Consider the following 20584-nt stretch of genomic DNA (forward strand, 5'->3'; position numbering starts at 1 on the left):
CGGGACCACCAAGCGGGAGGGAATCCACAACGCACAGCTCTCTGGGAGCTTCCATGTATCTGATACCCATTCAGTGGTGGACAGTACCTCAGTTCCTTGACCGCAACGTGCAGACACCGCCTAATCATGATCCCCCCTTGAGTACCTTCCTCGTGTCGTGTACCCGCAGCCCTCCTCCACTCGTCGCACCTGCCCGTCTCCCCCAGCCCTGGCCACTTTCCCACTTTCCACATCTTGCCTGCTGAGTGCTCGCTCACGCCTTCCCTCCCACCCCCCCTGACCTGACCGACCCAACCCCATGCTCAACACGCCCCTTCCTCCCTCCCCCAAGCCCAAAGCCGAAAAAATATTTCAAGATTCGCGCGGCTCCTATCGCTCTCTCTCCTCCCTTTCTCTTCTTCCCCATCACAACTCCAGTTCACTTGTGTCTCCGCGCAACGCACCGTCGTCTGTCTAATCCCCAACCCCCGTTTCTAGGGCACCAAGCTACCCTGATCAAACTCCTCCTTATTGCACCAGAGTTAAACCTGTCCAACCTGCAGCCCTCGTTCTCGAACGCTCCTCCACCACAGGTCCCCAAGTTCCGAACGTCATACTCAACCTAACCACAACCTTCATCCACCAGCCGCCATCATGACTACCACCGCCAACACCACCAACAACCTGGATGCTGCCGTTAATGACGTCGCAAACACTCTGAGCAATACCTCTATCAGCAAGCCTGCCGATGACAAGACGGCCGCCAACGAGGCCGCCTCGGCCAGCGCTGCTGAGGGCCGCCGCCTCTACATCGGCAACCTGGCCTATGCGACAACTGAGGGGGAGTTGAAGGACTTCTTCAAGAGCTATCTTGTGTGAGTTCCCTCTTCTCTTGATCATCTCGCCTCCCATCCCTCGATCCTTTTGTCCCCCTTCTCGCCGCCCTTTGAGCTCGGCATTCGAGTACCCCGCTGGAGACACGTGTCTCTCTGCCATCGCGATGCGCTCCTTCCCTGGACATCAGACGACGACGAATGTCGGCAGGCACGCCCCAGAACCACCACCACATCAGGAGGCCTCGACTTCTGCGTCGCATCTGGACGGTCCACAACTGGGAAGTCGCCACGCAAACTGGCCTTGTCACTGTTGGCTGCACGGGCCTGACGTCCATCTACTGCCACCGCATCATCACCTCATGGCGAACGCCAAGCATTTACTGACGTTTCTGTAGTGAGTCTGTCTCGATCCCAAAGAACCCTCGCACCGACCGCCCTGTCGGCTACGCCTTTGTCGACCTCTCTACCCCCACTGAGGCCGAGCGTGCCATCGAGGAGCTCTCCGGCAAGGAGATCCTCGAGCGCAAGGTTTCCGTCCAGCTCGCTCGCAAGCCCGAGCCCGCTGGTGAGAAGACCGAGGGCGCCAACGGAGAGGGTTCCGGCGCTGAGGGATCTCGTCGCCGTGCTTCGGGACGTGGCCGTGGCCGAGGCCGTGGTCGTGGTGGTCGCGGCGCCCGCGCTGGACGTGTGAGTCACAATCGAAAGATGTCGCCCCTCTGAAACTTTTACTGACCAATACGCAGGAGGGCGCCGGTGAGAAGAAGGAGGGTGAGGCTACCGAGGCCGTTGCTGCTACCGAGGATGCTGCCGCCGCAGTCGCTGCTCCTACCACCACTGAGGTTCAACCTTTGACCGACATCACAAACAAGATCAACACTGACGACAGTACCAAGACCAAGACTCAAGCTCGACCTCAGCGCGAGCGCCGCGAGCGTGGCCCTCCCGCTGATGGAATTCCTTCCAAGACCAAGGTCATGGTCGCCAACCTGCCTTATGACCTGACCGAGGAGAAGGTCAGTAACCCCTGAACTGTGAGATGAATCTTTGCTAACTTTGCCAACAGCTCATTGAGCTCTTCAAGGCTTACGAGCCCTCTTCTGCCAAGATCGCTCTCCGACCCATCCCCCGATTCATGATCAAGAAGCTTCAGGCTCGCGGTGAGGCTCGCAAGGGCCGTGGCTTCGGCTTCGTCACTCTGGCCTCTGAGGAGCTTCAGCAGAAGGCTGTTTCTGAGATGAACGGAAAGGAGATTGAGGGCCGTGAGATTGCCGTCAAGGTTGCTATTGACAGCCCCGACAAGACCGATGATGACCACCACGAGGGTGGTGCCGTCAACGGCCAGAAGGAGGCTGCCCCTGCTACTGAGGCTGCTCCCGCCGCTGCCCCTGCTGCTACTCCTGCTGCCGCCCCGGCTGCTGCTGAGAAGAAGACTGAGGCTGCTGCCCCCGCTGCGGCTCCCGCTGCTCCTGCTGCTGCCCCCGCGGCCGCTACCACCACTCCCGTCACCACTGCCTAAGTCTGGGTCTGACGCGAGTCTCACGGGTATGAAGATTTGTTCATGCCACGATGATCACTCTTACGATTTGGCACGCGATTTCAACGATTTCTCTTACGGTAGATTCTCGCTACAGAGATGAAAAGAAACAAAGGGGATTACTCAACACCTTGACTGGGACGTAACCAAGAGCTATTCGAACTCTGATGAAATCTCGGGATGGTGTTTTCTTGTCAACCTTGTTCTCTTTTCTCAAAACACTTAATATCTCCATAATCGGAACGCAAAAGTTCGCAGGCCCTCATTCATGTATTTGTATCACCCTTTTCTCCATCACTCTTCTGCTGGGATGTACACTAGTTTACGCCGGAGGCGGCTCGAGGGAGAGAAAAGCTCGGCGCATTTATTAAACAGGGCGTTTTTGATGAAACAAGATGATTGTAATGCTGGTGGGTTAGAATGCCTGATGATCCGTTTGAAGTGATGTGTCCTGAAAGTGAATGAGTGAGTTTGTCGATGATGTGATGTAGTGTTTGATAGGCATGTCGAAGGCGATGTTGACGTCGTTATTTGAGAGGATTGCGGGGATCATCGGGGAGGCGTCATGGTTCTCACCAGGGGAGCTGAGAGCGTTCCAGCTCGCTTTGGAGAGGATGAACTGCCAATAGGTAGCTATGTGTGAATGTTCATGGGCGCAAAGATATGCTTTCAAACGCTATTCTAGGTTCCTGACACGACAGGTCAAGGAGTGTGGTGTTGAAGCTCACGTGGGCATCGTACATGTTGGTTCTAGAACCTTGAAATGTGCTGTTTCGGGGGATAAGGACGGAACCCAGGTATGAACTGCAGCGGCCTGCCCCGCCGACCCAACCCCTTAAGGACCCTGCTACTGGATGGATGGATGGATCCAGCTTGAACTGGACACGGAACCTACTGGCACGCAGCAAGACCCGACGGGACCAGGACCCATGCTTCAGTGCCCTGAGCGCTGAGTGGTGTACGGAGTACTGGATCCAAGCAGAAAAGGCAGGGGGGGGTCACCTACTGTAGCCTCTAGCGCACTGACATCCATTCGTCTCCCTTTGCAACTGGTTTCGAGCCGCCAGCTGGGCATCAACCACCCATACCAAACATCCGTCACCCAAACAAACCTTCGACTCGAGAGCATCCGATCGGTTACGGTCTCTACGTCTGTCGCGATGGCGTCCAAGGGCATGTGGGAGGTAGATCCCGAGACGCGGTCCAAGGTCAGTCAAGTCTTCTTTCTCCCTTTCCTCCCTATCAGGCTTGTGGCCTCTCTGCTGTCGCCTCCTGGCGGCGATGCGCTCACACGTGCTGACGTCTATCCCAGCTTGCCGCCCTCCAGAAGGAATCCAAGAACAACCTCTGCTGCGACTGCAATGCGCCATCCCCGCAATGGGCATCTCCCAAGTTTGGCATCTTTATCTGCCTGTCGTGCGCCGGCGTGCATCGAGGCCTCGGCGTGCACATCTCCTTCGTCAGGAGCATCTCGATGGACGCCTTCAAGTCGAGCGAGATCGAGCGGATGCGACTCGGTGGCAACGAGGGGTGGAGGGACTTTTTCGAGGCGCATGAGCAGACAAAGATGATGGGCATCACCTGGGAGGACTCGACCATCGCAGAGCGGTACAGCGGCGAGGTCGGCGAGGAGTGGAAGGAGAGGCTGAGCTGCAAGGTCGAGGGCCGCGAGTACGTGCCCGGCGCCAAGAAGCCAGCTCCCGCGCCCGCTGCCGCGAAGCCGGCGTCGCGGTCGTCGACTCCCATGGGCGGCACCGCCAACCGGAACCAGAGCCCGGCGCCGGGGTCGGGCAAGGTCAGGGTGGACGACCAGTACTTTGCCAGGCTGGGCGCCGACAATGCCTCGCGACCAGACCATCTGCCTCCCAGCCAGGGAGGCAAGTATGCTGGGTTTGGCAGCACGCCTGGGCCGAGCCAGTCGGACAATGACCTGCCCAACTTTGCTGATATGCAAAAGGACACGATGGCGGCGCTGACCAAAGGTTTCGGCTGGTTTACGTCGACAGTCTCCAAGACCGCTAAGACAGTCAACGATGGCTACATTCAGCCCACGGCCAAGCAGGTACGACCTCATTATCTACGATTCCTATCTTCCCTGATGACCTCGACTAACACGACCACCTGGTATAGATCGCCGAGGGTGACTTTGCCAAGCAGGCGCAATTAACAGCAGCCTCATTCGCCAAGTCAGCTCAGCAAGCTGGCAAGAACGCACAAGAGGGTTTCAACCGTTTCGTAGAGGGCCCCGAGCACCAAAGGAGCCGGGATGCCCCACTGGACGAGAGTAAGAAGAACTTCTGGGACGAGTTCTCCAACCTTGCAGACCAGAGGCAACCCAACAACAGCTCCATCGGCACAAGTGCTATGGGCATGGGCAAGAAGAACCCAGCTCCGGCGCCGAAGAAGCAGACGGACGAGTGGGATGACTGGTGAAGTGGATTGCTGGGGGGATGTAAGAGGGTAGATTGAGAGGAAACATGTTGTTGATGGTTGGGAGTTGGAGCTTTGGAGTATAGGCGTGCTTGTTAATGGAGCGAGTCTTGATCAAGAGAATTTGGTCATCTCCAGGGTTTTGCAGTAAGACGGCAGCAATGCTTGTCAGTTTGAAGGGGATTCGATATATGCCTGACGTATGTAGGAGGGTATTGATGGTTGGACTCGGCATTCTACCTCTAGTCGCCGGCGGTCGAAGTCGGCTATAAGCCGAGTTAGCCACGGGGGCTGTTGTAAGTCCAAAGTGGTTTTATGGTAGAGGTGGTCTTTCTCGGTCAAGGGTCGGTCTCTTGGACACGAATTTTGGCATCGAAAACGCCGGTTTTGACAGTTCCAATCAAGAAAGCGAAGTCTTGAGCTCACATTTCAAGGTCCCGGTGACCGGGCGCACAAATCCGATGCTCGGCCTCAAGACGGCTGTCACGTGGGGTAGTCGGCCGAGGTTGGAGCCGGCCCTAGCCGGTACCGCTCCCGCCCGAGCTTTGCCATGACGATTTGGCTCGGCCGTCTTGTACTTCTTGCCGCCGTCCCCCCCGACAACTTCAATTCAACCTCACATTGAACAGCAAACCACCACGATGTCGGCACTACGGATCCTCGTCCCTGTGAAGCGGGTTATCGACTATGCGGTAAGGGCAAAGGAATTGGAACGAGACAAGATCCATTGAGCTCTGACAGCGTCGCAGGTCAAGCCCCGAGTGAACAAGGCCCAGACGGCCGTCGAGACGGCCGGCGTCAAGCACTCGATGAACCCCTTTGACGAGCTCTCGGTCGAGGAGTCTGTGCGCATCCGCGAGAAGAAGCGGGCCCCCGGTGGTGTCGAGGACATCTGCGTCATCTCGGCTGGACCCCCCAAGGCACAGGACGTGCTCCGGACGGCGATGGCGATGGGCGCGGACCGCGGCATCCATGTGGAGCTCAAGGACGGCGAGGAACTGGAGCCCCTGACGGTGGCCAAGCTCCTGCGACAGGCAGCGGAGCAGCAGAAGAGCAACCTGGTGGTGCTGGGCAAGCAGAGCATCGACGACGACGCCAACCAGACGGGCCAGATGCTGGCGGGTCTCCTGGGCTGGCCACAGGCAACACAGGCGAGCAAGGTCGAGTTCGGCGCCGGCGACGAGGTGATTGTGACCAAGGAGGTGGACGGCGGCGTTGAGACTGTCAAGGCCAAGCTGCCTCTGGTGATCACGACGGACCTGCGGCTCAACGAGCCCCGGTATGCCAGCCTGCCCAACATCATGAAGGCCAAGAAGAAGAAGCTCGAAAAGGTCAAGCTGTCCGACTTTGGGCTGGACAATGAGAAGCGCCTCAAGGTGCTCAAGGTTGCCGGTGAGTTTCCTGTGCCATTGGGAAGAATTTCTAAGAGCTATGGATTGCTAACGATTAACAGAGCCTCCCACTCGACAGGGTGGTGGCAAGGTCGAGGATGTTGGCGGCCTGGTTAGCAAGCTCAAGGAGCTTGGTGCGCTGTAAATGAGACGACAGCTTGATGAATATGCACGAGTCGAGGAGTTTTGTTGTAAAAAGAACCTCGATGTAGTGTACGAGAAATAGAATAAATAAACGTCATGCCAATATGTACATTGTTGATGATATCACTTTCCTTCGCAGAGAAACAAGGAGAGGGCGGTGTGTAGGAGCACAGTCGACATATTCCGACACAATAGTATTCATAGTTTACAACTCAAAGTCATAATGGCCCCTTATAAAACACTGCAATACATAATTACATGTGCCAAGCAAGACGTCTCGATAGTATATACGGAGTAAGCTGTTGAGAGTTGGATGCTTGGACACGGTGACTATCCCACCATTGGTGAAGATGAGTTGAAACTCAAGCTTGCGACAGGTATACAAGTCAGTGAGAAAAGTCCCCGAGATCAGGTTGACGACCTTGATTGATTCATTAATTGATCAATCAATTTCATGCTAACTCCAATCTGAGTTACCAGGTCCAATGCCTCTGATTCCTTCCTCGATGCAACAATTGGGGGTTTCCATCGTCGACTAGTTTCGCAAAAATGGCAAAAAAATGCAAAAATCAGAACCTCACCACAACAGGTGAGGTTTCGATTTTACAACTCTCAGAGTGAGATCAAGTGAATTCCCACTACCCCAGTGCGTTCCACTTGGTACTGCCGGGGTGCGATGAAAGAAATGGGTGGCAGTTTGCACTTATGAATGTGGTGCCTGTGGGTATCATGAGTGGATTCTGGGTGGAAAAGAGTCTCGTGAGAAAAGAGGACTGTGCTTGATGCATGCATCTCAGGTCCATCTTGATCTCGGCATTCATGGTCTGGGCTTATAATGATCCTTGGCTACCTTCGATCTGATTATCTGTCTTGACTCATTGTGTCCGATCCAGGAACGCCCTTATCGAAGCCCATTCCGCCGTCCCGTCCGGGATTCGGATATGACGGACGCCATGTTCCTGGGGTTGTTGGCCCGTTATCAACAAAAAACCCGTGATGGATCTAAACTCTTAACGACTCTAGCCCCATGGCAGCCCTCAGCTTGACCGCCCGCATGCGAAAGCGGGCGAATCAGTGGGCGCGCCCTTGGTCTTCCGTCGTCCCAACAAGGATCCTGGAGCTGTCTCTTGTTTACTCCACTGCCCGGCCTCCCCATTGAGCTGAGCTGAGGTGAAGAGCTTGACGTCGCATGAGTTGACTCGGTCGGTACGTCATGGGCCATGGAGGATAAAAGGGCATCGTTGCCCTCATCTCGTCGATTCAACAGTCATGGAGGAAGAGTGTCGATCCGATAGAGGATGTGACGTGTAATTGGTGTTGGTCAAGCACGGAGGCGCACACACAGACTCAACCGCCAAGCTTAGATAAAAACGATATCGGAGCACGAGCAAACTCCCTCCCACAATGACGGGTCATCGTCACCAGGGTCCAGGGGCTGCATTAGCGGCTCCGTAGCGGTGTCACCAGGCGGAGCGCCGAAGCCGCCCACGCAAAAACAGGCAAAAACAGAGGCTCGCGCAGGCGGCTCGGCGGCTTTGGGCTTCCGCCAGAACAAAAATCGAGTCTAAGCTACCCCACTAAGAAAAAAAAACTTGGCGGGGAGGAGCCAACATGGCCAATGACCAACACGGTGTTGTCAGGAGGAGGGAGGCGCGAGCGTCTCGTCTCGTCTTTTCTCTTCCTTCTTCGGCCCCTCCTTCTTCTTTCTTTCTTTTCTTCTACAACAGAAAGAAATCCTCGCGATATATCAACTCTCGTACAACTCATATAAACGCCCTGACTGCATAGTCTCACGCTTCTCACCCCTCCTCCCACCCAGAGCTTGTCTCACAATCCGCTCATATGAACGGACGCCCTTCGATCTTCACCTCGCAGGTACGTTTCTACCATCTTTTTTTTTTATGTCTGTCGAGTCATTGTCGCGTGCGGCTGCTGCTCCGTTCGTCGGTGAGCATCCTATCGCGACCCCGCTGAAAACTTGTCCGCTTGACGGGAAGTAAAGAACGGGCTTCTCGACACTCAATGCTTCTCCTATCATCTCTTCGATACTTCTACTCTTCAATTGACTCGTTGCTAACTCGTTTGCTACAGGACTATCTCTCTGGTTCGTCTCACCTCTAGCTTGGCCTGACTCACCGCTTCCCAAGCTTTCCCATCTTGGATCCGTTGGGCTTCTGAAACTAATCTAACTTCGCGCTACAGACCATCTCTGGAAGTCCCAATCTTGCTAAAGGGCTTCATTGACCAACCAGCTCCTCTTCCTTTGACTTCAACAACCACCCTCAACCGACATCAAAATGTTCTCCCGACTGGCATCCTTTGCCAAACCCGCGGCCAAGTCCGCGTCGGCTCCTGGCCGATCTATGCTTCAGGTCCGATACCTGTCCGAGCAGGCCGTTGCTGGCAGCAAGGGCAGGAAGATGCCCTTCACTGCTACCCGAGCTACTGCTCCTGTCGCTTCCCTTCCTGCGACTCTCACTATCCGAGATGGTCCAGTCTTCCAGGGCAAGGCCTTCGGCGCCAACGCCAACATCTCTGGCGAGGCTGTCTTCACCACCTCCCTGGTTGGCTACCCCGAGTCCATGACCGACCCCTCCTACCGAGGCCAGATCCTCGTCTTCACCCAGCCCCTCATTGGCAACTATGGTGTTCCCTCCAACGCCCGAGACCAGTACAACCTCCTCAAGTACTTCGAGTCCCCCCACGTCCAGTGCGCCGGTGTTGTCGTCTCCGACGTTGCTGTCAACTACAGCCATTGGACCGCCGTTGAGAGTCTGGGAGAGTGGTGCGCCCGAGAGGGTGTTCCCGCCATCTCTGGCGTCGATACCCGTGCCATTGTCACCTACCTCCGAGAGCAGGGTTCCTCCCTCGCTAGGATCTCCATTGGTGACGAGTACGATGCCGATGAGGATGAGAGCTTCATCGACCCTGGCCAGATCAACCTGGTCAAGCGCGTCAGCACCAAGGCTCCCTTCGTTGTCGAGTCTCCCGGTGCCTCTCTGCACGTTGCCCTCATCGACTGCGGTGTCAAGGAGAACATTCTCCGCAGCCTGGTCAGCCGAGGCGCCTCCGTCACCGTCTTCCCCTACGACTACCCCATCCACAAGGTCGCTCAGCACTTTGACGGTGTCTTCATCTCCAACGGTCCCGGTGACCCTACTCACTGCCAGGACACTGTCTACAACCTCGCTCGCCTGATGGAGACCTCATCCATCCCCATCATGGGTATTTGCCTGGGCCACCAGCTTCTGGCCCTCGCCGTCGGTGCCCGCACCATCAAGCTCAAGTACGGCAACCGTGCTCACAACATTCCCGCCCTTGACTTGACCACTGGCCAGTGCCACATCACCAGCCAGAACCACGGTTACGCCATTGACGCCAGCACTCTCCCCAGCGAGTTCAAGGAGTACTTTGTCAACCTTAACGATGGTAGCAACGAGGGTATGATGCACAAGACCCGCCCCATCTTCTCCACCCAGTTCCACCCTGAGGCCAAGGGCGGCCCCATGGACAGCTCCTACCTCTTCGACAAGTACCTCCAGAACGTCCAGCTCGCCAAGAGCAACCAGACCGTCTACAAGGACAACCGACCCAGCCCTCTGATGCTCGACATTCTCAGCCGACAGCGTGTTGGCGTCGAGCCCACTCCCCTTGCCGCTTCGGCTTAGGCGGATCATTGTAGAGAATCGTTTTGGCGTCAAGGATCGGTAGCTGGGTAACGGACGGTTGATGATTTTGTACTTTGCGGGAGAAGGGATAAAGATTGATACTTTTTCTTGTGGATACGTAGAGCAATAAACACACTTGGAACATTATATCTTAATTCTCCCCAGTTCGACTCGCTGTGAGGTTGATATTTTCACTGTCCCCCACCTGATCCTGCAATGGTGGAGGGGCTGCAAATGCAGCTCTCGCAACATTTTGGGTCTCCCCATTTCTTTCTGATTCATGACCCTTCGTCACATATCACAACCAGGCAAGTCATTGAGGTGATTGATTAATCGAGCTTCAATTCCATATACCGTAAAGCCCACCATGTTCCCATCCCTTTGTTCCGTGCCAGCCTTTTAGACCCCTCGACGCCGCCCTCCAAGCCAGTGACCATCTCCCATTTCATCTCTCATGTATATACACGGAAAAGCATATGCACCAAGTTTCCTTCTCCGAGCGTATAATCAGTCCCTCATCCGGTCAAAGCCGTTCTCGGGCTCAGAGCCATACCGAGGTCGTCGGTCGTCGCGGGGAGGAGGTAAGTAGCGATCACTCCGAGGGCGACCGCCGCCTCTGCCACCACGGCGACGTCCTCCACGACGCTCACGCTCTACGGCGCGCTCGCGGTGTGGGGGTCGGATGCCTTCAAAGACCTCCTTGCCTCGATCGACGAAGGAGGCACCGTCCTCAAAAGAGTAGCGGTTGATGTCACGGCCAAAGTCACGGTCGCGGTCCGTCGAGTAGAAGGAGCGCATGTTGTCGATTCGGCGGCTTGCGAGATCTTCGGACACTGGCTGGTAGTAGATAGCAGGTCGGCTGTTGGTGCGCTTGGAGGCACCACCTGGGTTGGTAGGGGGAGGACGAGGGCCAGGTCCGGTGCCTGGTCGGACAGGACGAGGTCCCGTTGGGATAGCAGGGTCGCGATAGCCTCTGGGGCCGAGGGGAACAGAGTCGCCGCCCATCATGGAGGGGCCCGTGGGTTGTCTTGGGCCCGGCGGAGGGCCTGCGCGGGATGTGGACGCTGTGGCTTCTTCAAGATGAGCCTCGACAACCCCGTCGGGGCCGTTCTCATAAACAACCTCCCATCTAGCACTGGAGCGTCCACGCGGACCGCCGCTGGCATGCTCCGTCTCAATCCAGTCGCGTACCTTCTCGGGAGGAATAAAGTCGAGCCAGAGGGGCCTGCGGTTGCTCTCATTGGGCCAGACAATGTCATGGAGGGCGTTGCGAACGCGGGCGGCCGCAGCAGTAGTCCTGAAAACGACAAACGCATGGGTGCGGATCTGGTCGAGGAAGAACTCGACAATGATATTATCGTCAAGGGGGTCTCTTGGTGGCGTTGCGAGGTCGACAAGGTGCGCCTTGACGTCCTGGGGCCGAAGGGGGCGCATCAAGTTCTTGACATAGAGGGCTGGAGTTGCTGGGTGCACCGAAGGCGCAACATCTCTCTCGTAGTCCATTTCCTGCGGTTTATCAACCGGTGTTTCCTCTCGCGGCGCGTTTGACTCGGGCTCCGGCTCGGGCGCGGGCGCGGGTGCAGTTTCTTGGTTCTTTTCTGGCTGCGGCTCCTCGTTGTCGATGTTCATAGGCGCAGATTCCTCCTGCTCCTCAGCCTGAGGCTGTGATTGTTCCTCGCGCGCGGGGAAGGAGTCTCCGTTTGCCGCACCCTCGTCTGCGCGGGCGCGTTTGCGCGCGATAGCTTCTTCGGTCGGTGGCGGTGTGAGAGAACGGCGTTTGCGCTTCTGTCTCTCTGCAGCTGGTGTGGCTTCGAGAGAGGGAGGAGAGGCCGCGGTCGTAGTTGCAGCTCTTGATGCCTCCTCGACAGTCGGTTCTCTAGATTGAGCACCTGCTTCCTTTCCAGGTATCGGCACGTCTGCAGCAGGGTTGGAGACTTCAGGAGCTTCCTCGGGCGCCCCGTTCTTGAGAGTCTCTGGTTGTTGCAGCTCGCTGGTCTCCTCTGCATTTAGATCTGCCTTGATCGTATCAACTTGGTTGTTTTCCGCCTTTTCTTCTTGGATTGTTTTTTCTTCCACCTCCGCATCTTCGGCCGCAGATTTCTCGACCGCTTCGACATCGGGGGTTACAGATTCGGTTCGAGATTCATCGTCGACAGGCTCATCGGCCATGGGTACATCTTCGTTCACGCCTTCAGGCTCGCCCAAGCCCTCCCCTCGCGACTGCTCTTCATCGGCTTCGACTAGTCGCGCGACAAGTTCGGTCTTGAGGCCATGCTGCTGGAGGCCGCGTCGTTTGAGCTCGGCTTTCAGGTCGACGACCTTGAGCTTGGCCCAGTCGGTCATGATTTGAGGAATTGGCTAGCCTCGGCGGCTGTTTCTTAATGAATCTTGGTTCCAGCGCTCTCTCTCATGAAAACAGACGCAGTTTTAACAGTTCGGGGCGGTGGGCGAGGTTGAAAGGATGGAATTAGACAAAGGTAGCTGCGAAAGGCTTCCAACGTATTCAGCATCTTTCAGCCTCGTCGCAATAGTCAAGCCCACCATTATCGCGTCGGCCAATTAGAAGTCGAAGTGGAAGGCGGTTATGTCAGCAATAAAGACCCACCACTTTAGACCACCCAGCTCGGGCTCCACCGCACCGGAGTCAGCCGCCATCAACCTCTCTTCTGGATGCCATGAAACACAATGATAAAGGCATGAGTGAATGTTTGTATATCCAGTTCGGAGGTCACGGACTTTCTCTGTGAAGCTTAATATCAAACTTTGCCCCATACTGAACCCAGTGCACATCCCCTCCTGGCCCATTCATTCTCGCATATCTCGTTCATGATATGCAGCTGATGGTGGATCTCCAACAACATGCTCAACCATGATTGTATCCACCGAGAGCGATGGATCATGAACATGTCTTGAGGATAAAGAAACGCTTCGGGCTGCCAATTGAGCCCGTCGCACGACATTGATCAAGTCATCGGTGAGCACAGCAAGGTGAGCTCATGGCATGGTCAGCACGCGCAAGAAGGAAAAATGGATGGCTGTGCTGTTATACGCTCGGATATCTGACAAGCAGTCCGTCAGGGAGGACAATGGCCATTGGCAACCCAGTCTCATGATTTACTCCCTGCAGCACTGACCCAATTGTCATCCATGGCAAAGAGCTGACACCTGGCGATATTGTCCCTCCCAAGTCCAACTCCATCCACCCCATGAGGCCAAATCTCGCATCCCTTCACCGAATCTTGCTTCCCAGCGTCACCTGGGCCCATTCTGGAAATTGTCGGGCTCTTGACCCTTACACCTTTGTTTTGACTCATGTATCCAAGAGGTGGGAGTGGACTGACTTGTATGTGGTTGTCTGCCGATAGCCTGATGTGCCCCTTGTCTTCTGCCCGCTCCTTGCCCCTGGCCCTGACCCTGCCCTGGCCCCCCTGGTTCATCGGCATCACACGACCTCTCCCTCATCTGCTCAGCCGGGTTGGAGCTCTCCGAGCTTGTGTGGGGCCAGCTACACCACGTCATTGCCCTTGGTGCCCGCTTTTTGTGGCATTTTTGGCGCCTTTTGTGGCCTCCACCTCCACATTTTCACTCAGACACCAAGATTCCACCACCCCCGCCGGGATGTGCAGATCGTTTTGAGAGTCAAGAGAGTGTGACCAAAACAGAAAACTGAATTGAATAGAGAGCTCCTAGTCTTTTTGGGATTTTCTTAGGTTTCTCCCGCTCGTCTCCGTGAAACTACATTACAAAAAACATTGGTCTCAAATCAGGGCTATACCTGAGCCCGTCGTAAACTCTTAACTCATACAAATCGGCACTCACTGCCAGGGATCTTAGACGTCGAGACCATCGACGACAACGCCCTTGTTCCAGGTCCACTGAAGGATCCTGGCCACCTCCGCCGCACACGCATCATCAACGAGAGCGCTGACAAGATACAGAGCTGCATCAATGCCAGAGCTGACACCCCCTGAGGTGACCACACGGAGGCCACCAAGCCGCATCGCAGCACGACGAGTGATTGACTCGCGGCGCGTGTTGGAGCCCTTCCACGACATGCTTCCCTTTCTGTTACACCAACCAAAGTCAGTTGACCGTCTCAAACTTAATGCATGGCAAAGCGGGGTAAAACGGGGATGGGGGTGCAAGGACAGAGGAACTTGTTACGTACCGGGCGTTTGAAGGGCGGCGTCCGGAATCGGACTTTCGGCGGATGTAGGGGTTCTCGTCCTCGTCTCCGAGGTCGAATCGCAGGTTGTTGACGACGTAGCGGGCGTCCTCGATCACGTCGGTACGCTCCTGGAGGTTCTGGGTGGCTGCGTCACTGCAGATGTTCTCAAAGGTGGTGAAGAAGTCGGGGTGGGTGGTGGCAGACAGGCCAGAGAGGATGCCCTGCTTGCCCAGGAAGAGGGCACCGGTGCACACGGAGAGGATGGTACGCTCGCGGGCGGGGTCCCGCTTCTGGAGCTCCGAGAAATCGGTGATGAGGCTGAGAGGCTCGAGCTCCTTCTCGACGACCTCCTTGGAGTTGCCGCCGACGACGACAAGGACATCAAAGTCCTCGAGGCGGTCGTGGGCCTCCTTGTAGGAGATCTGGGAGCCGACGATGACACCCTGGTCCGAGATGACCTTGGGCTCAGGGCCAACGATGGTGATCTCGAAGGCCTTGTTGTCTGTTGGAGGGGGATTGTGATCAGCGGGAGGGGTAAAAGTCAGAGGGGGCGCCATTGGGTTCACATACTCTCAGGGTCATTGAAGTCGTGGGCGGCAGTGTTGAAGACCTCGAGCGCACCGGCAAAGTCCAAAAGATCGAACTTCTCGTGGACAGCGAAAAGGACGTCAATGGGCTCGTCAGAGACGGCCGAGGTCTTGTTCGCACTCATCTTGGCGGTTTAAGTGGTGGTTTGGGAAGGGTTCGAGACTGAATCTTGTCGCGGGTATGCGTATGTAGGTGAATTAAGCAGGCAAGCACAAAAGGCGATGCTGACTGCTAAGAAGGTGTTTGTGGTGGTGAATTGGCTTTTGATCTGATCCGGATGATGATGATGGGAAAGAGAGAGAAGAGGAGGAAGGACAGGAGGAGGAGGAAGCCGAGTTAAGTAATGGAAGGGAGCCTAGGGATGTTCTTCCCCTCACTTCATCGATTGACCTCCCGCGACTCAGCACCTCAACTGCAACGCAACTGCAACCAGCCAATGTCTCCCCTCGCAGCCTGGGCCAGAGTCGAGTGGCTCGATTCCAGGTCAGATGGGCACCTCTGGGACAGATTCCACAAGACGTACGGCTTCGAGTGGGTCATCACGCCAGCAGCCCGGGCGCCAGAGAAACTCGCAGGCCTTTGCCGTGCATCCATCCATCGATCATACGCCTACTAAAGAGTACTAGCCCACTCTGGTTTGCGGGGTTATTAGTGCGGCGGCACGGCATCCCAGCCCATCCCATCACCTTAAGTCGGCGAGGTACCTTGCTGTAGGTACCATCCGCGCCGCGCCGCACCCAAGGTGAGGCAGGTATCCACTCTTCCGGAAGGCGGAAGGTACCAACCGGTCATCTGCCGCGGCCTCAGGCCTAAGCCCATTTTCGCTTAGCACCCCTAGCCACTGAAACCCCCCCTGTGGCTGGCCGCAACCAGCTGCTTTCAGTGACCTCCCAGGCCACCTCCCGCTAATTCTCGGTCATCGTCGCTGCCCTCCGAGGCTTATCCCCCCACTTGGCTCAGCCAGAAACGGACCACCTGGCCTGCACCAAAATCAGCTGTCCATCCATTCAATGTCCGACGCCGAGAGCGACCGAATAGCTTCACCCAGAATAAAGCCCCGGAAGCCTCAGTAACTTAGTTAAAGATCCACTTTGTACGGGCCTCATCGCCTCGGTCTGCTCACCTTGAGTCTCGCGAGCCCGGATGAGGCCGTCACGCCAGTCATGGCTTCATCGGCGTACGTCATCTTGACCCCTAAAATTCTTCCATCGCAAGTCGTCGTCTCGGGCTTTGTCCTGCAGCTCGACCTCATGATCGTCCATTCCATCTCCTCCTTTGACTCCTGCGACATCTCTCTCCCTTTCTCCGCCATCCGCTGACCATCATCTCCACTTGTGTAGGTCGCTGAAGGATCTGTCCAAGGCGATCGTCGCCTTCCTCGCCGAGCCAACCGCCTCACTCCCCGACGAACTGACCCAAACCATCGACGCCTATCTGCGCCGAAACCAGAAGCACGATGAAGCCGCGGCTGATCGCCTCCAGGAGGAGCTCTTGTCCATCTTTGACAAGCACGTCAAGGACACGCCAGTTGCCTATGCGCCTTGGCTAAGCATCCTCCGACAGCTGCTGTCTGTCCTTCGAACACCCGAGCGCATCTTTACCTGGTGGGATTCGTGCTCAGGGATCTTAGCCAAGGGATACCCAGAAAAGGGCGTTGTGGAAGAGTCTCTGGCCATCCTCATGGAGATCATGTCTATTGCCGAGGAGAACCACGAGACTTCCGATGCCGACCTTGCCTCCAGCCCACTGATCGACCGCCTTTTCACAAGGTGGATGGAAAGGCTCTATCCAGCTGCCACTGAAGCAGTCACGAACCTCGAATACAATGAAAAGATCACTCGGGAGGCTCTTGTTGAGTTCGGGAAGAGACATCCCAAGGTTAGTCTTTCAATACCTTGTCTGCGCCGACTCGTCTGACCTGATCAAGGACTTGTTCACCGCGCTGGACCGCTACTTTGTCAAAAGACAGTATCGAAAGGCGGTTTTGAGATTTCTGGGAGATTACCTTCAAAGCCAACCTCCTCATATCCACCAGATTCTCCAGACGCCCTTGTTCGGTGATATCCTCAGATGCCTGCAACAAGACACTTCAACCACACTTGTGTCGGCTGCTCTGACCGTCCTCATCATGCTCTTACCACATATGCCTAGCTCGCTAGTCCCACATCTTCCTACTTTGTTCAACATCTACGCAAGATTGTTGTTCTGGTCGCGGGAACGCGCAGGGATAGTCGAGCCACAGCCTGAAGATGGCGATCAAGCCAGCTGGGAGGTCTGTGGCTACCAGGCCGAAATCGATGACCATCCTGTCTACCACCTTCAAAACTACTACACCATTCTTTATGGCTTGTACCCTATCAACTTTATGGACTACATCCGGAAGCCTCAGAGATACTTGCGACATGCGAACGTTGCAAACGCCAACGACATGGAAGTGCAACCTACGGAAATCAGGGATCAGTCTGAGAGATTCCGAAGATGCCATCTGCTCCACCCAAACTTCTACACCCTCACCATCGATTCAGAGAAGACGGACTTCGGACGTTGGATCAAGAGCGAGGCTCCCGAAGTCGTCGCTGAGTGCATGGGTCTCTGCCTCACCACTGAATCCAACCAAGTGCTTGGACAAGGCTTGCCCTCTATTCCTGTGCCTGGAGCTGCACCGATGAGCGAGGGCTCTGCCAAGGATAGCCAGGATTCAGCACTACTCAGCTTGGCGACGACTGAGAACCAGGATGGATATCGCCTCCCTCAGTCCGCAAGCATGGAGTCACTCGCAAGCAGTCGTCAGCCTTCGGCTTTGATTCGACAAGGATCTCAGTCAAGTCACCCCTCCACCCGCGACTCAATAGATGCCAAGATGAGAGAGCCAAGTGCTGATAGCCCGACTCTACCGCCTCATCTTACACAATCGTCGTCACATACGCAACTACAGGACATGATCCAGTCCAACAAGGCCATCAAGTCAGGTCTCCATCAGTCCTTGGCCAACGACAGCGTACCATCACTATCACTCAGTCACCAAGAGTCCGTGGCGGAGCGACCTAGCGCATCGTTGCTAGCAGCACCTCCGACAATAAGCTCGCCTCTCTCACTGACAGACACGAGCACTCAAGTTGCCCATCTACAACGCCAGATACTTCTACTACAGAACGATCTCAACTTTGAGAGGTTCTTGAAGCAGCAGCATATGGCTCACATTGGCGACTTGCGAAGACGACATATGGAAGAGGCGGTGACAGAGGCAGAAACCCAGAATCTCCTAATCACGAACCGCAACTTGAAGCATCGGTTTGAGGAAGCCAAGAAGGCCGAGATGCAGGTCCGGAGAGACTCGGAGAAGAGCCGAGCCCTCGCAAAGAAGTGGGAAGCTGATCTCTCGACCAAGCTCAAGAAGCTACGCGACGAATCAAAACGGCTCAAGGCGGATTTTGAAATACTTCAAAAGGAGTTGGATGGCTCCAAGGCAGAACGCGACAAGCTGCGTGTCCTCCTTTGCGAGGCCGAAGTCAAGGAGCTCAACTCGAAGCAAAACATGCAATCTGTTGAGATCCACAATGCTGAGGTTGATCGACTCAAGAGCGAGGTAGAGAGACTGACAGTGGTGGAAAGGGACCACCAGGCCAAGGAACTTGAGCGACAGAGGGCTATCAACACAGCTATGGAAGCCGAGGGCAGGGTCGAGGCATTGAAGCTGCAGCTCGCCAGTCGTGACGGTGAGGTGGAACGCAGTAGGAAGTTGTTCCAATCTCAGGTAGCAACGCTCCAGGCCAGACTGTCAGAAGCACAAGAGGGGCGGAGCCGAACTCCTCCTGTAGGGAAAGAAGCCATCGAGGCCCTGCTCGCAGCGAGCCGAGAAAAGCAAGCTGAGCTGCAGAAGCAATACGACCTCCTGATGCGCAAGTACACGGCTCTCCAGTCGTCTTTGTTGGATATGCAGACAGGGGCGACGCCAGGGCAGCTCAGAATCGAGACGTCAAACGTATCAGAAGGAGACGCCGAAAGCTTGTCTATGTCGACAAGTCCGGTTATGATGAAGACACGACCACAGCGTGTGTTGTCGAGCCAGGATGTGACGGAGGGCACAGCATACAACGTGACGCCGCCTCTGGATCAGAAACCAGGGACGCCATTGTCACCCAAGTCAAGTGGTTGGGCTCATCGACCGGGGTCGCCGCTAGGGACAGACGGATCTGCTTCGGGGTCACTCTCGATGAGTCCGGACCAGCGGTTTGGCCGTAGCGAGTCAGGACGGCTGATGGCCAGAAGCCATTCAGATCTGTTTGCGAGCGCTTCGCACAACAGGCTTCGGAGGGACTCGAAGGATAAGGGACGAGAGGAGAGCATTGCAAAAAAGGACAAGAAGCCGTCGGGTTTTAGAGGGATCCGAGGGTTCGTATATGAATCAGGAACATGACGACTATATTTAGCGAGGACGACAGATAGACGGGGCCAACCAGGAGTTGGCGTTTCTGCATGACTATCTTTTATAATTTATCCTGGCCTTTGTAGGCATTGGATCGCATTGGTTAAGTTACTTCTACATGGGCGTGTTGTGCTTGTTCGCCCATGGTAATTCGCACGATGAGCTACGTGAGACGTTCTTGACTGGTATGAGCATGTGAATCAGACAACTGAGTAGAATGTATCATATAAAAGCTCTGTTTACGTTAGATTGTTTTCTTCCATTCATGAGATCATTCTGCAATAAACTTATGATGAGATATGAGGGAGGATTTGCTAAGGATAGCCAAGTCTCTGTCTGTCGTGTTATTGATGCCAACACCACACACCCAAGAACATGATACCTCTGACGTATTTAAAATGGGAGGGACCCAAGGGTTTTTTCGTCCTTTTGGTAAGGCTCTTGATGAGTTTGTCATGGGCGCCAAATATCGAGGGGAAAGTAGCAAGCCATAGGGTAGTTGGACACTCAGAAACAACCCCACCAATGCTTTGAGCATCCATGTTACCGAGACCACCAAAGACAGTGATTCAAAACCAGAGGGATTCAGCTTTGCCGTTCATCTGCCTATGTCAACCTGGATCAACTGGACAACCTGAGGGGGCGTGGGTTTCTGAGCGAGCTGTTTGGGCTGGGTTACTGAAGCAGCCCCTCAACAATTGGACGGCTTCCGTAGCTCAGTTGGTTAGAGCGTCGTACTAATACTTCAGTTTACACTGTAATATCGGTGATGCGAAGGTCTCAGGTTCAAGCCCTGGCGGGAGCAATCCCATCGCCATCCAGTTGTTCTCTTTTTGCCTTTTTTTTGCACCATCTCATGCTGCTTGTGTCGTGGTGTTGGCGTTGTTGGTATAAAGTCTGGGGAAGCTCGGAGCCTTAGGTAAACAGGGCTGAGGGTGAGAATGTGGGGAGCGTTTTGTGGGATGAAGCTTATTGGGCATCGGGAAGGGAGTTGGCCGACTGGCTCCTTCCTTTCTTCTCGTTTTTGCCCGACGCATGGGTGTTAATCTCCGGGGACTTCAGGTAGCCAATGTGATGGGCTTATCCGCTTCATCTTGGGCTTTAGGGAAGAGAGAGGTGCTGTTATTAATAAGATCGCGATCTTGGGCCAGCTGAGCCCCTGGCTGTGTGTCATGCTGTCTTGGGCGTGACGGGCTGAGGGCATGTCACGCCCGTCCATGTTTCCCCACTGACTGGTTCAGAGACAAGAGTCTAACAACTCTCGTGCGTCTTTCTCAACCCCTGTGGATCACGGGCCAAGATTGGGCGGCAGACCAGGGGGCGCAGTTGCGGGGGAGGGACAAGGTGGCTGCTCCGAGGAATGTTCCCAGGTGCTCGGTGCGACGCATGTTTCCCATCGTGGAACAGAAGATAAGAAGAG

General features: G+C 55.5%; 7 protein-coding genes and 1 non-coding gene across 8 annotated transcripts; 6 read left to right on the forward strand and 2 right to left on the reverse strand.

Moving 5' to 3' along the window:
- Nucleotides 1-633: 633 nt before the first annotated feature.
- On the forward strand, nt 634-2331 carry LRP88_13558 (RNA recognition motif domain-containing protein; the record flags this gene model as incomplete). The annotated part of the gene is made up of 5 exons (XM_083249919.1): nt 634-854; nt 1211-1502; nt 1559-1828; nt 1879-2193; nt 2245-2331. The coding sequence occupies 5 exons, from the start codon at nt 634-636 to the stop codon at nt 2329-2331; spliced, it is 1185 nt and encodes a 394-aa protein (XP_083094253.1).
- A 1193-nt stretch (nt 2332-3524) lies between these two features.
- LRP88_13559 (ADP-ribosylation factor GTPase-activating protein) lies at nt 3525-4782 on the forward strand (the record flags this gene model as incomplete). Its single annotated transcript, XM_083249920.1, has 3 exons — nt 3525-3557; nt 3662-4411; nt 4480-4782. 3 exons carry the CDS (start codon nt 3525-3527, stop codon nt 4780-4782), a joined length of 1086 nt encoding a protein of 361 aa, XP_083094254.1.
- Nucleotides 4783-5420: 638 nt separating this feature from the next.
- On the forward strand, nt 5421-6315 carry LRP88_13560 (electron transfer flavoprotein subunit beta/FixA family protein; the record flags this gene model as incomplete). Its single annotated transcript, XM_083249921.1, has 3 exons — nt 5421-5471; nt 5529-6171; nt 6233-6315. 3 exons carry the CDS (start codon nt 5421-5423, stop codon nt 6313-6315), a joined length of 777 nt encoding a protein of 258 aa, XP_083094255.1.
- Nucleotides 6316-8611: 2296 nt separating this feature from the next.
- LRP88_13561 (carbamoyl-phosphate synthase (glutamine-hydrolyzing) CPA1) lies at nt 8612-9982 on the forward strand (the record flags this gene model as incomplete). The annotated part of the gene is made up of 1 exon (XM_083249922.1): nt 8612-9982. The coding sequence occupies one exon, from the start codon at nt 8612-8614 to the stop codon at nt 9980-9982; it is 1371 nt and encodes a 456-aa protein (XP_083094256.1).
- A 507-nt stretch (nt 9983-10489) lies between these two features.
- Nucleotides 10490-12325, reverse strand: LRP88_13562 (uncharacterized protein; the record flags this gene model as incomplete). Its single annotated transcript, XM_083249923.1, has 1 exon — nt 10490-12325. One exon carries the CDS (start codon nt 12323-12325, stop codon nt 10490-10492), a length of 1836 nt encoding a protein of 611 aa, XP_083094257.1.
- Nucleotides 12326-13812: 1487 nt separating this feature from the next.
- On the reverse strand, nt 13813-14862 carry LRP88_13563 (class I glutamine amidotransferase-like protein; the record flags this gene model as incomplete). Its single annotated transcript, XM_083249924.1, has 3 exons — nt 13813-14047; nt 14151-14652; nt 14721-14862. 3 exons carry the CDS (start codon nt 14860-14862, stop codon nt 13813-13815), a joined length of 879 nt encoding a protein of 292 aa, XP_083094258.1.
- A 1039-nt stretch (nt 14863-15901) lies between these two features.
- Nucleotides 15902-19155, forward strand: LRP88_13564 (Hamartin protein-domain-containing protein; the record flags this gene model as incomplete). The annotated part of the gene is made up of 3 exons (XM_083249925.1): nt 15902-15915; nt 16079-16616; nt 16708-19155. 3 exons carry the CDS (start codon nt 15902-15904, stop codon nt 19153-19155), a joined length of 3000 nt encoding a protein of 999 aa, XP_083094259.1.
- Nucleotides 19156-19869: 714 nt separating this feature from the next.
- On the forward strand, nt 19870-19969 carry LRP88_13565. The gene has a single exon. It is a non-coding gene; the product is annotated as a tRNA-Ile (tRNA).
- Nucleotides 19970-20584: the final 615 nt, after the last annotated feature.

This window comes from Fusarium phalaenopsidis (genome assembly GCF_050370095.1).
Source record: "Fusarium phalaenopsidis strain FUZ10S chromosome Unknown contig_32332, whole genome shotgun sequence".
NCBI classification, from domain to species: Eukaryota; Fungi; Ascomycota; class Sordariomycetes; order Hypocreales; family Nectriaceae; genus Fusarium; species Fusarium phalaenopsidis.